The sequence below is a fragment of the Cyprinus carpio genome, chromosome A18 (assembly GCF_018340385.1).
Source record: "Cyprinus carpio isolate SPL01 chromosome A18, ASM1834038v1, whole genome shotgun sequence".
Taxonomy (NCBI): Eukaryota; Metazoa; Chordata; class Actinopteri; order Cypriniformes; family Cyprinidae; genus Cyprinus; species Cyprinus carpio.
In genome coordinates this window covers 9,103,411-9,124,001 of record NC_056589.1, presented here as the reverse complement: position 1 = coordinate 9,124,001, position 20,591 = coordinate 9,103,411, and the positions used below count along the sequence as shown (strand labels likewise).

Below are 20,591 nucleotides of genomic sequence, written 5' to 3'. Positions count from 1 at the left end.
CTGCAAAAACATGACCAAATGATTAATAAATGATCAGTAAAGATGTGTAAATATGGTAAATTCAGGTCTTTCTGGACAATTTTTGCCATTGAGATGACTGCTCATAAAGGTATTAATGATTAGTAAACATTTCTAAACATTTACAAATGATTAATAGTTTCCACTTTAGATTGGGTACTGCAAAAACATGAACAAATAATTAATATATTATATATAATGTTTGTTAATGATTTATAATTGTGTTACCAGAGATGTAAATTGTACAAATACACAAAGAAGATAGTAGAGACAACTCACAGTTGAAATCGTATTATCATATATATATATATATATATATATATATATATATAGATATATATCTATATATATATATATATATATATATATATATATATATATATATATATATACACCCTAAATAACTGTATCTTGTTTTAATAAGATGTTTAGATATTGTAGGCTACTGGTGAACAAGACAAATACTTAAAAAAAAAAAAAGCTTATACTTTATAATATTTGTGTAAACAACATTTTTATGTAAAACAAATTATTGGCTAGTAGATGTTAAAGTTAAAACCACTGTTGGTTTGACATTGTTTTGTATGTCACCATCTGCATTTTTGCTGCCATACACTCTCAGAAAAAAGGTACAAAACATTCACAACTGATTACATGGGCAATTAACACTGAAAACAATGTTTTATATTCTCTGAAGCAATTATATGCATTTTCTGAATTACATAGAAAATTGCGTACACTGTTAAGTGGTTTGTTATTCATTTAGTCTATCACTCCAATCTGTGATTCTAAAAAAAGACCACTAGGTGGCACAACACAACCCTTAATATTGAACCTGTGCCCCGTGTGTCAACCAAAGACACTTGAATCACAAGAGGTCTTGTAAATCTGACCTTATTTGGCTAAGCAGGTTGGATCTCAACATGTTTTGGCTGGAATGCACTTGGTCTTCTTCCTGTTTGTTGTCGTACATAGTTATTTATGACTATAGAAATTCAAAAGACATATTATGATAAATGTCAATATTTGATGGGCTCTTACTAAGGTAATATTTTTAAAACATGAGAAAGTGTGTTAAATCATACGAGAGTGTGTGTGAATCATAAGCACACATATATTTTGTGCTTCAAAAAAAAAAGAAAGAAAGAAAAGAAAAAGAAGGTCAGTTCGATCCTCTGAGCATCCATTTGTTCTTTTATGCAAGAAAACTCTATTCCACTAATCACCCATGACCTGTGTGCTAATAGACTATCTAATAACGGGAAAAGACAGTGGAGAGTTTTGTAATGAGGCCTGAACCCCTGGGACAGATGAAACTTAATAGAGATTACGTATGGTAACATTCAGCTGACTTTCATTTGAATCTAACTCCACTTGTACAAATTACTACTAACGAAAAATTAGCATACATTTGAGAATTTGGTGTGTTCGTGGGCAAACCTTGCTGATCATGTTGTTTACCAAGATCTGAGTTCTAAAGACCATCTTGTTCTTCAGTGGAAGCAAGAAAATCACATGATCAATGGCTAACATTTGCTTATATGTCATAGTCTTTTCACCATTTTATTTCTATTCTTGGTTTCAAAAATCAACATTTTTTTATATAATTTAGATTCTGAATCCCATTCTCAAAGTGGTCTCTGCATATGATATACATGTATATCAATTTATATAATATTAATTCTATAGGAATATTCAATCTCATTAAGTAATTTAGTAACAAAAAAGACAAAAAAGGAGCCATCTAACTGATAACGTTATACAACTAATTTGCTGTTTAAGATTATGAAGATGGTGCAATATCTTTCCTTACAAAAACTTCAAATTCATTGCATTAAGTTCAACTATGTTTTCCAAGTGTACTTTCTGTAGTAAGTGTACTAATTTCAAGGCAGCATTCAAGGTACATATGTGTACTATTTCAATACTGAGTAAAGCCTAAGTTAATTGGCCTGCTTTTTAGTTAATGTGCACTTCAAGTGTAAAAGTAGTAAACTTTGAGTTCACTAATTTAATTCTAGTTTTAGATGTTTGCAACTATACAAGTAAACTTATACAGCATGCATGTAGTTAGTTTACTAGTTATATACTAGCACACTTTGACAGATACTGTCAGTAAACTATTAGTATAGTTTTTATACTGCAACTATATTTGTAAGTTTTCTATTAAGGACTTTAAGTATGCACTAAAACAAATGTCTGTATCAGCTTAAGGGTATTTTTATTGAACACATACTAAAAATTAAAAAAAGAAAAAAAAAGGGAAAAAAAATCTTGCAATTAGCCTATAGCCTACTTGCAGTGTTAAAAACTAAACAGTCGGCCAACAGTGTATAACTAGTAAATTAACGTTCACTAGAATTATAGTTGCAATACTAAAGAAGCTCTAAAGATGAAGGCCTATCCTAGGTGTGTGCTCAAAATTTACTATTGGTACACTTTGTTTTCTAAACAATTTAGTCCCAAGCAAGTGTATACAAGTATACTTCTAGCACAAAGATATTACTTAGAAGAACGAAGTAAGTAGCCTACTTACTACTTACTCACAGACTTATAAGTGCATTTCCGGCACCTACTTCTCAAATGGACCACTGACACTCTATCTACAGTCTCAATTAGGAGTGTCAATGGTCCACTTGAGAGATAGGTGGCAGTAATGCAATTATAATTCTGCGATCCGCCATAAAGCAAGAAGAAGAGGAAGATGCCCCAATGCACCTGGCTGCCTGCTGCTGAGAACACGCTCAAGAGAGTTCTAAGGCCCTGTCCCAAATGGAACACTTCATGTGCACTTGCGGTCTTACGGACTTACAATGGCTGCAGCGTGCGCAACTCCATTAAGTCCACGAGACCGTAGGGTGTCCCATTTGTCTTTTTTGCGTTCAGAAGGGTGCTCGCGAGCGCCTCCTTTGCAGCCGTTATGCGCCCTCGATCTGCACTTCTGCCGAGCCCACACTGGGGCGAGCTCCGCAGCAGACTTCTACCCGACAGTCAAATTGGCATTACGTCATGAAAGTGCGGACTCAGAGGAAGACCGCAAGGGTATAGAGTGCCATTTGGGACGGGGCCTAACATAGGGTGGCCATATGTGCCACTCATACGGGACAAATCCCGAATAGGATTTTAATATTGCCTAAAATATTTTGGCTGTTTGCACTGTGCAGGTCGATCGTTGTGTGACATTCACAAGAGCTATAGAGAGCAGAGTAGAAGACGGCTCTGCTTTCAAATTTCTTTCGCACCTACTTTTTGCGCAGCGACGCTTCAAGTCAAACTAAATAACAAACATGTGCGCATATTTTCATCGCTTTGATCGTTCCCTGTAGAGCTCACCTTCTCACGCACAGCCCCACGATTGGTCGATTATGTACAATACCTGCATGTTATTGGTCAAACTGCTTTGGATGTTTTAGGCAATATTAAAATCCTGGCCAGGACATGTCCCGTATGAACGGCGTATATGGCCACCCTAGCCTAACAGTTCGGACATTGCGTGAATCAGAGGTAAAAACGATATAAATACTGTTCAGTTTCTTTGCCCAGACCGATCGTTTTGTGTCTTCACACATCAATGTATCGTCAGCAACCGCAGGGTTAAATTTGATTTTGTTTGTGGAAGTTTTTTTTTTTTTTTTTTTTGTATGATTTAGCCATGATTCCCATCCACTTACACTATAAGACTGATAGACTGCAACGGTTTGAGCTAACTAAGCACTACTCTTGGCTTGTGTTATACTAAAGAAACAAAGTCACCTACATCTTGGATGTCCTGGGGGTAAGCAGATAAACATCAAATTTTCATTTTTGGGTGAACTATCCCTTTAAGATAATTGGTTACGTTCACGCGTTGCCGCGGTAACGAGTTCAAGCCAGTGCCGCGGGGCGGAAGTGACGTAAAGTCTAGGGGCGGGACGAGCTGTTGTTGGGACACATGACGCTGTCCTCCTGCATTTGTTTTGACAAGCAGAAAGAGAGAGCTAGAGAGGGAGAGAGAGAGAGAGAGAATATGAGCTTTGTCCCTGCTGATCATTTAATCTCCGATATATCGTTTAGACAGCTCGAAAACCTCGGTTTGGGGTTTGTCATCGCTGGGTTTTGGCAGTCGCTTCATGTAGCTAGTTTGCTGAACTAGTGCATTTAGTCCTTCCGTCACCAGCGTTGTTTTTATGGGGAGGGTTTATGTTCAAGTGGTCGAGAAGGGGGGTTAGAGCTATGAGCCACTTTTTGTTGGCTGAAGTCAGACTCATCACAGCCACATAACATTTCTCCAGTCTGGAGGAGATGATGTTAGTGGATCTTTGTTAGTGTCTGATCTGTCTGTGCGTAAGGTTTGTGATGATGATCCTTGGGATACCGATGCGTCTCATGTGGCTTTAATTTGAGCAGATCAGTGGCACTTGAGAGACTGGTGTGTTGGCACTAGAGCTCGTTTGGCATCGGCAATGAGTCGACATGCAGCGGAGGTTTGGGATATTTAGCTAGATCGAGACGAGAGATGATCGTTGCATGTTTATTTAGGTAGAACGCTGGTGTTTTGATGGATTAGTTCATCAGACCGCTGGACTTTAACATACAGTGGCGTATAGATCTACGATTGATCTAACAGCTCAGATCATTAATATCCGAATGGCTGAATGCCAGATCGATAGATAACCGATGTCTAAGGGACGAGTTTTAAAGTCTAAACCAAGATCTGAAGACGGAAGAGGGACCGCAGACATCCTGGAGGGGATCACGGTGTCTGTGACCAACATGAAACCTGACAGAGGTAAAATAAAATAATAATAATAAATAAATGGGTGATTACATGAATGTTTGAATGTCCTCGGTCTGTGGCTCGTGACGTCACGGCGCTGCAGTGTGTTTGTTTCATTGTTTCATGCATGTGCTGTTTTAATATTCAGATGATACATTGCAACACTGTCTTTTGTCGCTTTTCAAGCTTTGGCCGTCGCTCTCTGAACGGAAGAACGCGTCCTAGATCAGCTGTGTGTGCGCTGTATGTTGTGTTTTTTTCTCTTCTCGCTAACACACACTGCCCTTAACACTGTTCAGAATTGCCCACTCTATTTAAAAAAAAACCGTGCCCTATACTCACTACAGTTATTGTAACGCAATGCACTCGATGTAACGTTACTTTGTTACATGCTGATGTTTTTGGTAGGAAAAGATTTATTTTTGTTGCACATAGGTTTGTTTTTGGTAAGAACAGTTTGTTTTTGTTGGGTATTGGTTTGTTTTGGTATGTTTTTTTTTAGGTACATATTTGTTTTTGGGTTTATGTTGATTACAGATTTGTATTTGTGTACATGTGTGTTTTGGCTATATGTTTTATTTGGAAATGGGCTTGTATTTGTTGGGTACAGGCTTGTTTTTTGGGGTTTAGGTCTGTTTTTTTTTTTTTTTTGGGGGGGGGGGGGGGGTATTGGTTTAGAGCAAAAATATTATGCCAGTTATTCTTCTGATTTATTCATTCTTCAGAAAGAAATAACTCAGGAATGAACAGCTGAAAAAGTTAAACTAGTGACCAAATTTGTGAAATATAACTGCACATTTTAAGATGGTTGTTATGTTTAGATGATAGACCGTTTAATTGCTGTACATTTGGTTCTCAGCTACCATGTTTGGACATGCTGAAGACATGTTTGGATGTAATTTGGCCCCTGTGACTGTGGTTTGCCCCTAGTGCCACAGCCAAAGCTGCCAATTTACAAAAGCAAACAAACAGGCCTGACTAGCCAGATATATTTTTGTTGGAACAACTGTTAGAACTGCTTTCCATAGGTGTCTTCAGAGTCATTTTCCTCTATTGGATTTCTCCTCATGGATTAGAGACTTCTTGTCTGTCTGGTTCTTAGAGTGAGAGTTGATTACCGTCAAAATACTGTTGTGGACATATGACATCCCTTCTGTGCTATTGTTATTTGGAACATACTGTTCCACTGATGGAAATAGCAGGTTGTTCACTTCCACCAGCATGCTCTCGTGCTTTCTTTCAACTTTAAACTGGAACTTAAAACAATGCACCAAACTAGATCTATATATCACTGGGAATATCTCTTTAAAGAGCTTCCTTTTTAAAAGTGCTGTTTTGAGCAGGGATTCTGAGATTCTCTCTTGTTTCTGGCATTAGGGTGGCACTCGCAATAAACTCAGATGTTTAACAGGATCATGTGGCTTCCTTTGGACTCTATCGCAGCAGAAAATCAATTTGTCTGGAGCTGACACCAATAAACATCTCTTGTTTGACATGTAAACAAACACGTTTTTTATTTATCTTTACTCAACATTATTGATCTTGAGATATTTTTATTTATTATTATTATTTATTTTCTGAGAAAGTTGTGCAGATTTCGGAAAACATGAAACTGAGTGGCAGAATTTCTTGGATGGGTTATTATTTATTAAAATACATTCCATCTCATATAAGAGCTTAATGGTATGCAGCTTTATTCAGTACACCCATAAAATTATACAGTTGCGCATCCTGAGATTTCTTTTTTCTTCTGTGTTTGTGTGATATAAAAGTGTTTTATCCGAGATATCATGAGGTGGAAAGCTGCTTGTAGATCCAGGAACTTTGAGTTGTGAAGGCCGTGTGGAAATATGTTCTGTGGAGAAATTATGTCACATTTTTGTCAGAGTTCTGGAATAACCAGTTGGAGCAGGCCTGCTGCAGTCAGCTGGGAGAATTCGAAGTGTTTTGCCTTGAAGTCGAACAGCTGTTGGTTATGACACAGTTTCCCCAGAGCTGGGCGTTTCGGGATGTATGTATAAACCCCATGAAGTGGGAAATTAGGTGTGTTAATGGTTGCTAGTTTGCACATTGTTTGTATCTTTGTTTTGCCTTACCAGGACTTAGATTAGCACCAGCCAGGGGTCTGTTTCCCGAAAGCAAATATGGTTGCGAGTTCGGTCGTTACCAATAGACGTTCAGTGGAACTTGCATCCATAGTTAGATAATGATGCTTTTGGGAAATGCACCCCAGGTTTAAAATCCTTTGTTAGAGCAGCAGGCTGTTTGAAATGCTTATAGGCAGAGTTCACTTGAAGCCAAGGGATACACGACAAATCTACATTTAGAAAACTTGTCCAAGTCACACTCTAACCAAAAATCAAAAGACATTATACAAAAAAAAAGACATAATATTGTGTAACAAAGGAAGAACCATTATATGTTATAAATTGTGACTTTATTTGATTTTGAAAATATAATTTTTGCACCACTAGATGCACCAAACAAAATTGTAATCTGTTGATTTGAGCAGCACGACATAGCAGCATTAGCTCAACTAATGGCATAAGTTTGGGGCTGGGCTACAATTAGTGCAACAGGGCCTGCCCACTTTTTCCATGGCATTGTTTCCAGAAGTATTTTTCCACATAAATTTTTAAGAACATTATTTTGTGTATTTGGTGTAATGCAATGTGTTTATGTGGTTTAAGGTAAAAAAAAAAAAAAAACATTATTTTCCACATAATGTACATTATTGTTTCTTCTCTATGCCCCACCTTTCTAAAAACGTGCCAATTTTTACAAAGCTCATCGTTCTGAAAAGCGAAGTGTGCTCTGATTGGCCAGCTATCCAGTGCATTGTGATTGGCCTCAAGCGTGTGACTGAAATGTTACGCCCCTAAACACTGTGTTGATGCGTGTGCCTGACGGGTAGGATAAAATGTCAGGACACCGGCGCGATGAGAAAAAAAAACAATAAAACCCATTACAAACGAGGTATTTGTTGCATCCAATGGGGACATACACCGCGTTCCAAATTATAATGCAAGTGACATATCAATAGGATTTCAGTACAATAAAGAGTCAGATTTTTGTTTGTGTTGTTTTTCGAATCTTTTTAGATAACTGGTATAAAGTCTCAGACAGATTTGTTCAATAGTTTGCCAGATCTTCTTAGGTAAATGGAAACTCTACTTAAAGAGGTTGTTCCACATTATTAAGCAAGTCACAGTTCTCATGAAATATGGTAAGGAAGAAAGATCGTTCTGAAGATGAAAAGTATGAAACAATACAATGTCTTGCAAAAGGCATCAAAACAAACAATATTTCGCGAATAGCAAATAGAAATGATTGAACTGTCAAAAGATTTGTGAGTGACTTAGAGCACAGAAGATCTTGGTCAGATAAAGATTTATCAAGGAAAGTTTCTGTCAAACAAATGAACTGTAATGGCAGGTGTAAAAAAGCCACTGCTGAGCAGCAGACAGGTGTTTGAAGCTACTGAGTCTCAATATCCTCTCCATGCAGACTGACAGTTGTGTGTAAAGCTGCGTTTCAGTCACTGCTAACCAAACCTCACAAAGAGAAACCTGCACAGTGTATACATTTAGTTATTTTGGGAGCATATCAAGGGCAACTCGATTTACTTCATTTGCGATGCTTCATAAGAGTAGGAGTTCCCTGCGAAGCTCTTAGAATTTGCTGGCCTTGACTCTCTGATTGATGGAATTTTCTACACAGCATCATGGGTAATGTAGTTTTACACCAAAAATTCTGCCGTTAAACACAGTTCTTTAAAAAATAAGTTGATGACTAAAAGCATAGACAAAAGCATATACCATCAGTTAACAAACCTGGAGCTCACAACAGTCAAGTCTTTAATGTAAAGTTATTGTTAAATTACCCTGGAGAAAATGAATAGATTTTTTTTTTGCACACTATGCAATATTCAAAAAATCTAAATTAGCATCAATTAAAGGCAGTACAGTAAATGGTTCTATGATGTATAATGACTTGACTATTTATTTATTAGTTTGTTTGTTCGTTTATTTTGCATTGCAGTAAATTAATTTTGTAATTGTAATTAAATACCGTTACAGCAATAAATAAATATCAGCAATATTGCTGAAATTTCTATTTTGCTAAAAAAAAAGCTCCTAAAGAAGCTTTTTCTTTTAGCAAAATAGAAATATTGCAGCTTACATGATTTGAATATCTGAGGTTCGAATATGATACGAACATCCAAGTTTTTGTGAGATTCACCAAAGCAAGGCATATTGTACTGTTCTCCACAGTATCAGTCCTTGAAATGTGGAAGCAGTCAGTTACTTGCGTAACCTCTCTCTCATATGACCATTTGCTCTTTCAGCTGGGGGAAAGGCAAGCGTGATGACATCAGTTCCTGTGTGGCTGTGATCTTTAGTGATGACCACAGTGGCCCGGTTCAGCTCACTCTGACTGCTTGAAGGGCAGGTTCAGGAAAGGCAAAACTGTTTCTAGACCAGCATTCTCACTCAAATAGCTGCACACACAGAAGACCCAGCATGAAGTGAGGGGGCCATCTGGACCTGTAGCGTTTCTCTCTGTTCGTGTAAACACTCACTGTGAGCATTTCTATTATTGGAATGTGTACAAGCTGTATACGTAAACACAACCCGACCACACCTGAGCACCTCGACTGAGCTCGTAGGACCTGTATAGACAGAAGAGCAGCTATGCAAATAAAAGAAAAGGTGTCTCATTTGCATTTGCATTGGCATCTTGTTTGCATTTTTTTGAGTTCTGTCATGAATTACATAGATTTTGAGAACATAGAATGTTGGGCCTGTCGCACTTCCTAATAACTGTTTAGCAGTGCTAAAATGATCATATACTGTGATTCTTTTCCATGCAATATTTAACCTGTATTTTAGATCCCAGAATTTCCTTTTTTTATTATTATTATTTATGTCTACATTCACAGTGTACATAGCGAAGAAGCAGGTTTTCAAAAAAACAAACAAACATAAAATCTAAAAAATATAGAATGACTGATGGACTGCAGTTTCAGTTGCAGTCCAGGTATGATATCATGATGCATCACAATATGAATCATAACATGAGACATGATGAGTAAAATACTTTAAGGTGGTTTGCAAAACCCAGCCCTATTCTTTGTCATCCACTTTTTTTAAATAGGGATGCATGCATGAGAAATTATTGATCATCGGCCAGTCATGTGTATATATAATTAAGCTTGCTATTTTCTTCTATTTTTAATTTTAAATGGCATTTGTCGTCATCTAATGCTCACACATTTTCATGCTGTAGATTATAAACTTGTGATGGTTAAAATCACACGTAGCTTTTAAATGATTGATTTTGTTTTTAAATGATAACTTTTAAATGATAGATTTAGTATTTAACTAAGAAAGTAAAAAAAACTGATTTACATTAAACATTAAAACAAAGAAAATAAATAAATACAAAGACAAAAGAAACAAATAAATTTACAAACAAATTCATCTTTCTTTCTTTTCTATTGTTTTTCCATTTTGGGTATTTCCAAATAAAAAAAGAAATGGCACATTATATACTGTCATGCAACTATTATCCTTGCTCTTCTAAAAATGTATTCTAAAGTTTTGGTTGGTCAACTTTTAGGACTACAACCAAGCATAACAAGATAATCATGATATTTTGGGAAAAGACTGCTAGGGTCAACAAAACAAAACAACCTTCAAATAACCTTAAAAACATCCCAAAAACCTCACTACCTTACTTTTCAAATTTGCTTTCAGGGGTCCTTAAAAGCTCTCGACCTTTTACTAACCTGAAAAACATGGCAAACCCTTCATTATCATCTGAACATGTCATCTGCATTTAAATAAAGCAGCATTTTGAAAAGCTGTGCAGAGAATCAGTTTAATGTTCATTTTTCAGCTCAGTGAGCGCTTTTTGGTAAACATCTTTGGTTTACGATGAGATTTTCCACCGTCTGCTGCGCCTCTGGTGCTGTCATTTGAAATAAGCTGGCGTGAAACAGACGGGGGGAGCATATTAAGAGAAAGTGTGAGGTTGTCTTTGAGGCATCCTGAAATTCATCTGTGATGAGATCTTGTGAATTTAAAATATTGGCTTAGACCTGCTGGATTAGATAATAACACGCTCATACTTTACTACTACAGTATTAATTATGATGTCTCTAAGCGTAAAGCTACTCTGGACAACTGAACTAGATGGGACAGTTTTTTTTTTTTTTTTTTTTTCTCATGGGCTGGGAATTCTTGGATGCATGCAGAGGTGGAGTTATGGGTTATCTTTGAATGACGACGAGGACAGATGCATGAGAAGGCAAGTTGTGTAACACCCTGTATCATATTGTTTTTTTCACACTCGATTTCTCTGATGATTGGTGACCCATATTGGAATACATTACATAAGTGCTGTTACAATTAATTGGCTCCTACTCTACTGCAGAAATCTATTTCTTTGTGGTAACATTAATATCTGGTTTCATCAATCAATAAGCTTTTATCACAGATGAAGACTTGGATCATTTAGGAGAATGCATGTGGTTGAGTGTTGCAGCAAAAATCTAAATTCCAGCAGAAATGTTTACAGCAAAAATCTCAATTCCTCTTTAGAAAAGAACAAAGCAGTACCATGTTATTGCTATGATGTTTGGACAAAGTGTTATGATATTAGCATCTGACACCAATAATCTGCATCTTATTTAAATGGGCCTGTCATCAAAAGTTTGAAATGAGCTATGTTTTATGGAAGGATGTTTTGAGGTGTTGAAGTTACAGTATATTTTCATATTATCATGATGAACCTTATCCCGTCCTGATATTCAGTGAAGGATTATGCTGAGTTTTTTGTTGTAAATATAACCCTCTAAATCTGTCCTGTCACTGAACACAGGTTGTGATCCCTCAGTATCCCTGTCACACATTTGCTGTCAGACACTTTACTGTCTTGGCTGTTTTCCTCTCATACTGTGGGCCTGAGGGTATATCTGTCCCCTCCTTCTCAAATTACCAACAAATTATCATCCTCTGCAAGTCAGTACTGCAAAACACTGTAAAAGCAGATCTGCACAGCTCTGTTCACAGTCACAGTGTTTACATTTCGTCTGTTGCTATTGACGACAAGGATCAGTTGCACTGGTGGCCTAGTTTGTCCGCATCTCAAATACTCAGTGACACACAAACTCACTCCAATCAGCTGATCAAGTGCTGTGGAAAATATAAACACATGCTCCCTTGTGACAATGGGTTGCTTTAAGCATGCCAAGTTATTGCTTCAACACAAAGCATAAATGTAGACATGTTTTAACCAATAGTTTTTTATTGTAGTTTCTGGTTTTGGCACAAATAAGATGTTCAACCCAGCGCTTTGTGGCTTTAATATTAGATAGGTTGTTAATTATTTGATGTACTGGTAAGTCCTTCACTACTCAGCTTAAGTCAACATGAAATACGAATTGAATATGTTTACTTCCTTGATAGATGTTTAAAGTATTGTGAATGATTCTTTTGTGCATTTCCAAAGAATTCCTATAATAGCAAATAACACTAGATTTAAAAAAAAACAAAAACATAAAAAACAACACTGCCATTAGGATATTTTGAGATGCTTTGACAAAAAGTTTTCTCAAAAGTAGAAACTTTCCATGATCCAGTCAGTTCCCAATAGATAAAACAAACCCCCACCCTGCACTTTTTTGCATTTGAATATACTGTTTCTATTATGTTACCCAAGTAAAATAGGTCAAATGCCATTTTGTGTTGACTTTAAAGCCAAGATCTTTTAAGGTCCAGTTTTGACCAAGTTTCAAAACCGATCTTTACCAGTTTGTTTTGATTTCCTATTAATGTTGTTTTAAGGGCAGATTTAATAGTGTCATACAGTGGGGGAAATATTTATTTGATCCTCTGCTGATTTTGTAAGTTTGCCCAATGAAATTAATGGTCTGTAATTTTTATGATAGGTTTATTTGACAGAATACCAACCAGAAAATCCAGAAAAAAAACACATTATGTAAAGGTTAGAAATTGATTTGCATTTCGGTGAGTGAAATAAGTATTTGATCCCCAAGCAAAATGTTACTTAATACTTGGTGCAGAAACCCTTGTTGGCAAGCACAGAGGTAAGACGTTTTTTGGAGTTGGTCACCAGGTTTGCACACATCTCAGGAGGGATTTTGATCCACCCCTCTTTACAGATCCTCTATAAATCTTTAAGATTCCTTGGCTGTCGTTTGGTGACTCTAAGTTTCAGCTCCCTCCACAGATTTTCTATAGGATTGAGGTCTGGAGACTGGCTAGGCCACTCCATGACCTTAATGTGCTTCTTCTTGAGCCACTCCTTTGTTGCCTTGGCGGTATGTTTCAGGTCATTGTCAAGCTGGAAGACCCATCCATGACCCATCTTCAGTGTTCTGGCTGAGGGAAGGAGGTTCTCGTCCATAATTTTATAGTACATGGCCCCGTCCATTTGCCCATTTGTCCATTTTGTTTTAATGATGTGCGATTTGACATTCTCAAATATTTTGCTAAAACCATTCAAAACACCCCTACTGAGTGCATGCATACATTGTGAAGTCTAGACAAGTGTGCATTCTTTCACCGCATGATTCAGTCTAATAAAATGCATTTAGAATGATCACAAATTCAACATATGATGGCAAAACATGTATATATTTATACCATTTCATATAGTTAATAATAAATTTCACATGAAGAGTGCTGTTTTTCTTCAAATATTACCATGATTAAAATTGTCATATTGATTGATTGAATTTTTACAACAGTTCAATAAACAAGAAGTTAATTAAGAGACTTACGTTTTTGATACCATATTGCCCGTTTTTGCACTATTTCGACAACAAAAATAATTCCAAACAAAACCACAAAGCTGTTTTGCGTCTGAGCAACATGTGTTTCGTTCCAAAACATTGTCTAATTATCGTAACCACAATCTTGTCTCTGACATCTTTGACAGCTGTTTGGTCTTGCCCATGGTGGTGGGAGAGGTTGGAATGGAAGATACAGATTGTGTGGACAGGTGTCTTATACACCTTCTTCGACAGACCTAGAGCTGTCATTATACACCTTCTTGATGGTTCCACATGGGCACATAACCAATCTGTGGAAGCCAGAATTCTGGGTTGGTAGGGGATCAAATGCTTATTTCACTCACTGAAATGCAAATAAATTTCTAACCTTTATATAATGTGTTTGTTCTGGATCTTTTGGTTAATATTCTGTCTCTGACTGTTAAAATACACCTACCATAAAAATTACAGACCCTTCATTTCTTTGTAAGTGGGCAAACTTGCAAAATCAGCAGGGGATCAAATAAATATTTTCCCCACTGTAGTTCAGTTGTCACTATGTTGGTGAAACAGGCTTCTGTTTTTCAGAGCTGCAGGAAGCATATGTGTGTCTGAGGACAGGTGTGTGATCTGCTGTAAAGCTCAGTATAAGCAGACAGGTGGCTTATGGGTCCTGCAGGCAGTTTGAGGGTTGAGTTCAGGAACTTGGTGCTTTTTTGAGCCCAGTCTGATTTGGGGCATGTTTGACCTGCAAAACTCCAGGGCTTCATCTATGTTGTAGGGTCCTTGCTGTACAGTTCAGGTTTTCTAATGCTGGTACTGCTGATAGTCATTAAACAGGATCTTTCAGCCCTCTAAAGAGGTTCCATATGTTTTCTAGGGTGGGGAAAGTAATAGTAATAACCAATTATATAGCCAATACAATTGACCTGATACAATTGACAAAGTTGAGCTTCTGTTTACCATATTTGATGTGCTTTATACTATATGTGAATTAAAGCCTGTCATTTCATCATGTGAAGGGATCATTTCCCTTCAGAAGACTTGGATTAAACAGTTTATAGATTACTAATTACATTCATATAGATTATTTTTACAATGGTTTTTGCAATCTTTTGAATTTGGGGTGAATCGACGCCCAGTGGAGAGACAGAAATCTCTTCATTTGTATTCTGAAAATGAATGAAGTCATGGGTTTTGGAATTACATGATGGTGACTTTCACCATTACAGAATTTTCATTTTTGGTGCTCTATTCTTCTATCTATGAAGCAGAGTTCCAAACCATATTTAAGGAACAGAATGTGATTTGTGTTTTTTTTTTTTTTTTTTTTTTTGACTGACGCAGCCACCTAGCAACCACCTAGAGCACCTTAGCAACTGCTTAGGATCATCCTGGCTGTCACAGGCTACCACCACTTACCTTATCTTTAGAATTTTTTTAAATCTAGTGTTGGGTTTAGGTTACTTAATCCCAATGACTCAACTGAATTCAGCAGTTTCATCACTCACCATGCATTTATCAGTCACACAATGATGTCTATGTCATTCTCCCCAGGCACTCTTTGCCTCATACCCACAGCCTTTTGTGTGTTTTCTTTTGTCTGGGTTTTGTTGTCGCCAGTAAGTGTGTTGTTGATTGATCCTGTTACATACCCAGTGCATGAAAGACGTGATTCATTGTAGTATCTCACACAAGCCCTCTCAGACTGTCTCCAGGGTCTTTTTCTCACCTAACGTTTTTGCTCTATCCTTCATTCTTTTTCACATGACAGGGTCACGCATCCACTCAAACTTTCAATGAATGAACAAGTTCTCACGAAAGTGTCAGCGAACACCACAGCTGGCATCATTGACTCAAGGTTAATTTCTGAAAACAGATAAAAGCAGTGTAATATATAATATAGTTAAAATGTAGTCAGATGATGTTTTACATGTCAATCACTTTCCAGAACATTCTCTTTCACCATTCCTGGCTGGTGGAATGATCTTCCCACCCCTATACAGAATGCGGAATCCCTGTCAATTTTCAAGCGACAGCTGAAAACTCATCTTTTTCGAAGCTACTTGAATTCATCATAAAAAAAATATTATAAAAAAAAATAAATATCTTTATTTATTCCTTCTCTTTCTAGCTTGTACTTATTTGATCAATGTCTAAAACATGGTATTACAAGCACTTCCTGTGTCTGTTTGCCTCTTTTAAGAAGAATCGCTTTATGTATCCCCCAATTGTAAGTCGCTTTGGATAAAAGCATCTGCAAAATGACTAAATTTAAATGTGCATGTAACCCATCACAATTTGTGGTCGAGGATTGTTTTTCAGATTCCTGCCTTTGTGGAGACAGTTATAGCCCTGGCAAAAGGCCATTACATGTGCTTACATTTTTCTGTCCCTTAAAAGGATGGTTCACCCAAAAAAGAAATTGTCATCCTTTGTTTACCTTCAAGGAATGAATCTCTTTCTACCGTGACGGTACAATTAAAATTCAAAGTTGCAAATTTAAAATTAAGATTAAGTATGTTTTACAAAAAATACTATTGTTTCTACTTAACTTTTTCATGTTTAATTCAGTGTGTTGCTTGCCATTTCTTTCTAATTATTATTTTTTTTTAATTTACTGAGTGAAAATTGTTTCAAAGTGAATACTTTTCAATTTATATTAAAGAGAATAGTACAAACATTTTGTTAAACACTTCTTTTTGTATTCCAAAAAAGAAAAGAAAAAAATCATATGAGTGTAGAATAACCCAAGGGTGAGTAACTGATGACAGAATTGGCATCTGTTAAGCTATTCCTGTAATATTCTTAAGAATTCCTCTGTATCACCTCTTAGTGGAAGTCTTCGGGTTCTTTGTGTCCCGGCTGTTCTCTAATCCACAAAATTAATCAATTATGTAAATTCAATTATGTGGTCCGCAGAACCCTTTACGTAACACCCCCAATGACTGTTTGCAGACATGATTAAAAGTTCAGGTTAAATAGCTATGCTAGAGAACAAATTGTTTTCAGCTCACTGTAAGTACACAATGAGTCTTAATGTGTTTGCAGTCATGAGTTTTGATGTTTTTGTATGAGTTTATGGGGCTTTTTCATCGGTTCACTCAAGCCCACACCCAAGAGTTTAACATATTGTGCTCAAAGTATACATTCAGAAACCGTTGGGTTGCAATCATCTACACAAAGCCTCTGCATCTTCCCAAAACAGAGTGTGTGTTTGGTTTCTCACACTCTCTGGCCCACAGACAGGAAACTGTATTCACAGCTTGGCAGGAAGCCACCGTCCAATCACAGCGCAGGGCTTGTTGCTATGTGAGTTTGGAGTCTGCCCCCGCTGAACTGAGAGGAAAGTTTAGTGAGATGAATCTAAGGGGTAAAGATTCCTCATGCATGTGTCGAAGTGATTTTTAGTGTTTGCTAGAAAAAACAAGACTTAACTGCAGATTTCTCAACAGAGAAGTGGGACAAGGCGGGAACTTTGTTGCAAACAGCAACCGTTCAAAGGACGAAAACAGAAGTAAAGACAACATTTCACCTCCCATGAGAAATAAAGCCAAGTAAATAGTTGTCAGGCATCTGATTTGGTGTAGGATTTGGCTTACAGGGTGAATTGGTGAAAAGAAGGCATGGAGAGAGTGCAGAAGGCTGAATGGATAAAGTCTCTTTGTATTTACCACAGAGAACAAAGATGCCATGGCAGCCCATGAAAAAAAAACTGCGCTGACAATTACAACACACACACACTAGCTCGGTCCCAAAATCTATTGAACTGTCTACCTACAGTAATTTAGGATCATCTATAGAATATATTTTAGCTTCTAAGATTTTGAACAAATTCTAAAGCAGCCGTCCCCTAATGCCAGAGTGCAGTACAAAAAAATCCATCTAAAATAGTTGACAGACAAATATTGATTATAAATATATTTCATTTGATGCAAAATTGTTCTAAGTCAAAATGTGCTGTTTAAGTTAAAGGGATAGTTTCATGTTGGAGTTTTATGCTAGCATGTTGCAAAGCTAACAGTAAGATACTCTTATTTTAAAAACACTGAGCATACAAATATTAAAGGGATCATTCAAAAATGGAATTTCGGTTATTATTTACTCACACTCATGTTGTTTCAGAACTGTATGACTTTCTTTACTTTGTGGAACACATGAGAAGATATTTTGAGAAATGTCTGAAGCATTTTTGTCCATAAAATGGAAGTCAATGGCCACCAAAACAGTTTGGTTACCAACTTCTTTTGCGTTTTCTACAGAAGAAAACAGTGGAAAGGGTGAGTAAATGGCGACAGAATTGTAATTTTTGGTGTATCAAGATCAAGTGTATCATGCTGTTAGCTTAGCAACATGCTAAATTTATTTTGGTGTCAGTGAGGAGTCAAGTTTTCTGTGTGTTTTAAGTGAGGAGTGCTATTTGTGTGGCACACAGAGTAAAGAATTACAAATCTGTCACGAGGTGCATGCTGCCTTTGAAGGTAGCTGTGTGTGTAGGCAGTAGACAGGAAGGCAGCTCACTAGGGTTTATAAAAAAGGCTGCTCTGTCTCTCTGCTGTGAAGTACATCATGGTGTGGTCGGCTTCTATTCGTGGCCTGTTATAGGAGGTAATTATAGGGATGCATTTAGATCAGCCAGTGAAGTTGACCTGTCTGCCTGCCGTCTACCATCTTGTCTTTCCATTTCTGTCTGGTCATTTGCCTACTGGATCAGCCAAAATGTACTATGATGCCACCACATTTTTTATTATTTTTATTTTTTTTGTACATGTAGCACAATATCTCACTAAAACATGTTACCCAAAATCAAAATAGGATTGTTTTAAAATTAAAGCCTTGATTTTTAACTATTTTACGTTTTGGCAAATTGATGACTAATTCATATCAGTTAGTACAGTCTCAATCGTATGTTTTTGTACAGTCTTTCTATGGACAATTCAGCCCCAACAATGTAAATTCCACATCAATATGTTCATTATTTCATACCATCATTGTTCATGGTACTGTTACAGTAAAAATGGCTATGTAAGACTGAAAAGTACAGCCATAGTTTTCCATCATCACTGTGGGTTTTTAAGAAAGGATTTTTGTGTAACCTGATTGCCCTTCAGACCCTGGCATCCAGACTCATAAAAGGCCCCCGCTGGCCCACTACCCGTCTGAGTACATTGAGAGCATTGATTAGCAATGGACTTCAGACAAATTACTTCATTTAAACTGTTCTTTTATGTCTAAAGGTCAGTGAAGTCTAAAGCAATGCCACTCTGTGCCAGTCAGATCAGTGCCAGCGTCCTTTAACCTCTCCCATGGGTGACACACTGCAGTACTGCTCATAAACTCACAACACACACTAAACCTACACCATCCCCTCCTCCCTCCCCTCTACATGATGGATTCCCCTCTGCTCATGCAAACACATCCACTCTTCTTCTGGCCAAGAGATCCATTATTGGCTAAAGTCACTTCTATCACTGAGACATTTAGAAAGACAAATCTATATGATGGGTCTGTTCTGCTTTTTAAGAACAACATCCCTCAGAGCTGCAAAGACCAAATGCTCAAATCTCAGAGTCTGATGTGATACTGTGTTCTAGACCAAAGATTTATAATTCCCAGACGAATGGACCTAAATGTTCCAGGATGTAAATGAGGCATTTACACTTATTTTATTGAAATTACTTCTCTGAAATGACTTTCCTACCTTCTAAAATACATCACTTTATGGAAGCCAAATAGATTGCCAATTCTATTTCATGTTCTTTCAAAGGTACTGCCTTTGAGAAAAGCAGAGTAAGAAAATCACAGTACCCTCTCTAGATCCATTTCTGTTCTATATGTGTGTAGTTATTTGACTCTTGACTTTCCATAAAGAGGTGTTTTAGAATGTGTGTGATCATGTGTGTTACCAAATCAGGCAGTGAACTCCACTTCACCCCCACAAATGTGTCCTGACCAGATAAATTTAGACTCTTAACCCCCCAAAACCCAGCTGTGTGAGCCAACACCTTTCACCTCTCTGTGTGTTTATGTGGCAATGTTTGGGTGCATGTGTGTTTTTGTTTTTATTTATGCATCTTTGTGAATTTATGTATATATTTGTGCACTTTTTTTTTCTTCTTTGAAAGAAAAAAAAGGACCAGGACCAGAATTGGGCAAAGTAATCAAAATAAGTCTCTTATGCTCACAAAGGCTGCATTTATTTAATCAAAAATACTGTAAAAACCATAATATTGTGAAATATTATTTAAAATAACCGCTTTCAATTTAAGTATGTTTTAAATTGTCATTTATTTTTTTAGATGATGATAATAATATACTTAAATTATATATTTTCAATGTTCCACAAAAATGTTAAGCAGCAAAAATGTTGCATTGATTTAATAATAATAATAATAATAATAATAATAATAATAATAATAATAATAATAACAACAATTAATAAAAACAATTATGGAGAACTAAATCAGAATGACTGCTGAAGGATCATGTGACACCACAGGAATAAATTACATTTTAAAATATATTACAATAGAAAATAGTTATTTTAATTGTAATAATATTTCAAAATAATACAGTTTTTACTGTATTTTTCATCAAATAAATGCAGCCCTGATGAGCATGAGACACTTCTTAAAAAATATATATATATTCCAAACTTTTGACCAGTAGTGTATCCAAATAAAAATAATTAAATGTTTTTTAAAATTTAATTACTTTAGCATGTTACTTGTGACACACCATCCCCCAACACAGGATAGAGCAAAGGTCATGATCCCTGTGTCCACATGACAGCCCATTGATGAGTGATGTCACCCCGATTTAGAACGCCCTACTTGTGTATGAAAGACCTTGGCTGTGGATGTCACAGAGACCTGCAGCGAGCATCGTGACCTGCTGTCTGTGAATCTGTCTCTGGCAGCAGAAAATGTGCTGTGTACTTGTTCTGTTGTGTGTTTTTGAGTACTACAGTACCAAAGTAAAGCCTCTCACAGCTGAGAGAGATTAGATTTGCTGCAG

The 20,591-nt window shown here is 36.7% G+C and overlaps 1 protein-coding gene across 1 annotated transcript in view; it reads left to right on the top strand.

Moving 5' to 3' along the window:
* Nucleotides 1–3,949: 3,949 nt before the first annotated feature.
* Nucleotides 3,950–20,591, top strand: part of LOC109110285 (protein FAM214A-like) — a 56,881-nt gene continuing 40,239 nt past the window's right edge. The window contains exon 1 of the mRNA XM_042774973.1: nt 3,950–4,786. Coding sequence (XP_042630907.1) covers nt 4,675–4,786 — 112 coding nt within the window. The 5' untranslated portion in view covers nt 3,950–4,674. The remainder of the gene's footprint in view (nt 4,787–20,591) is intronic.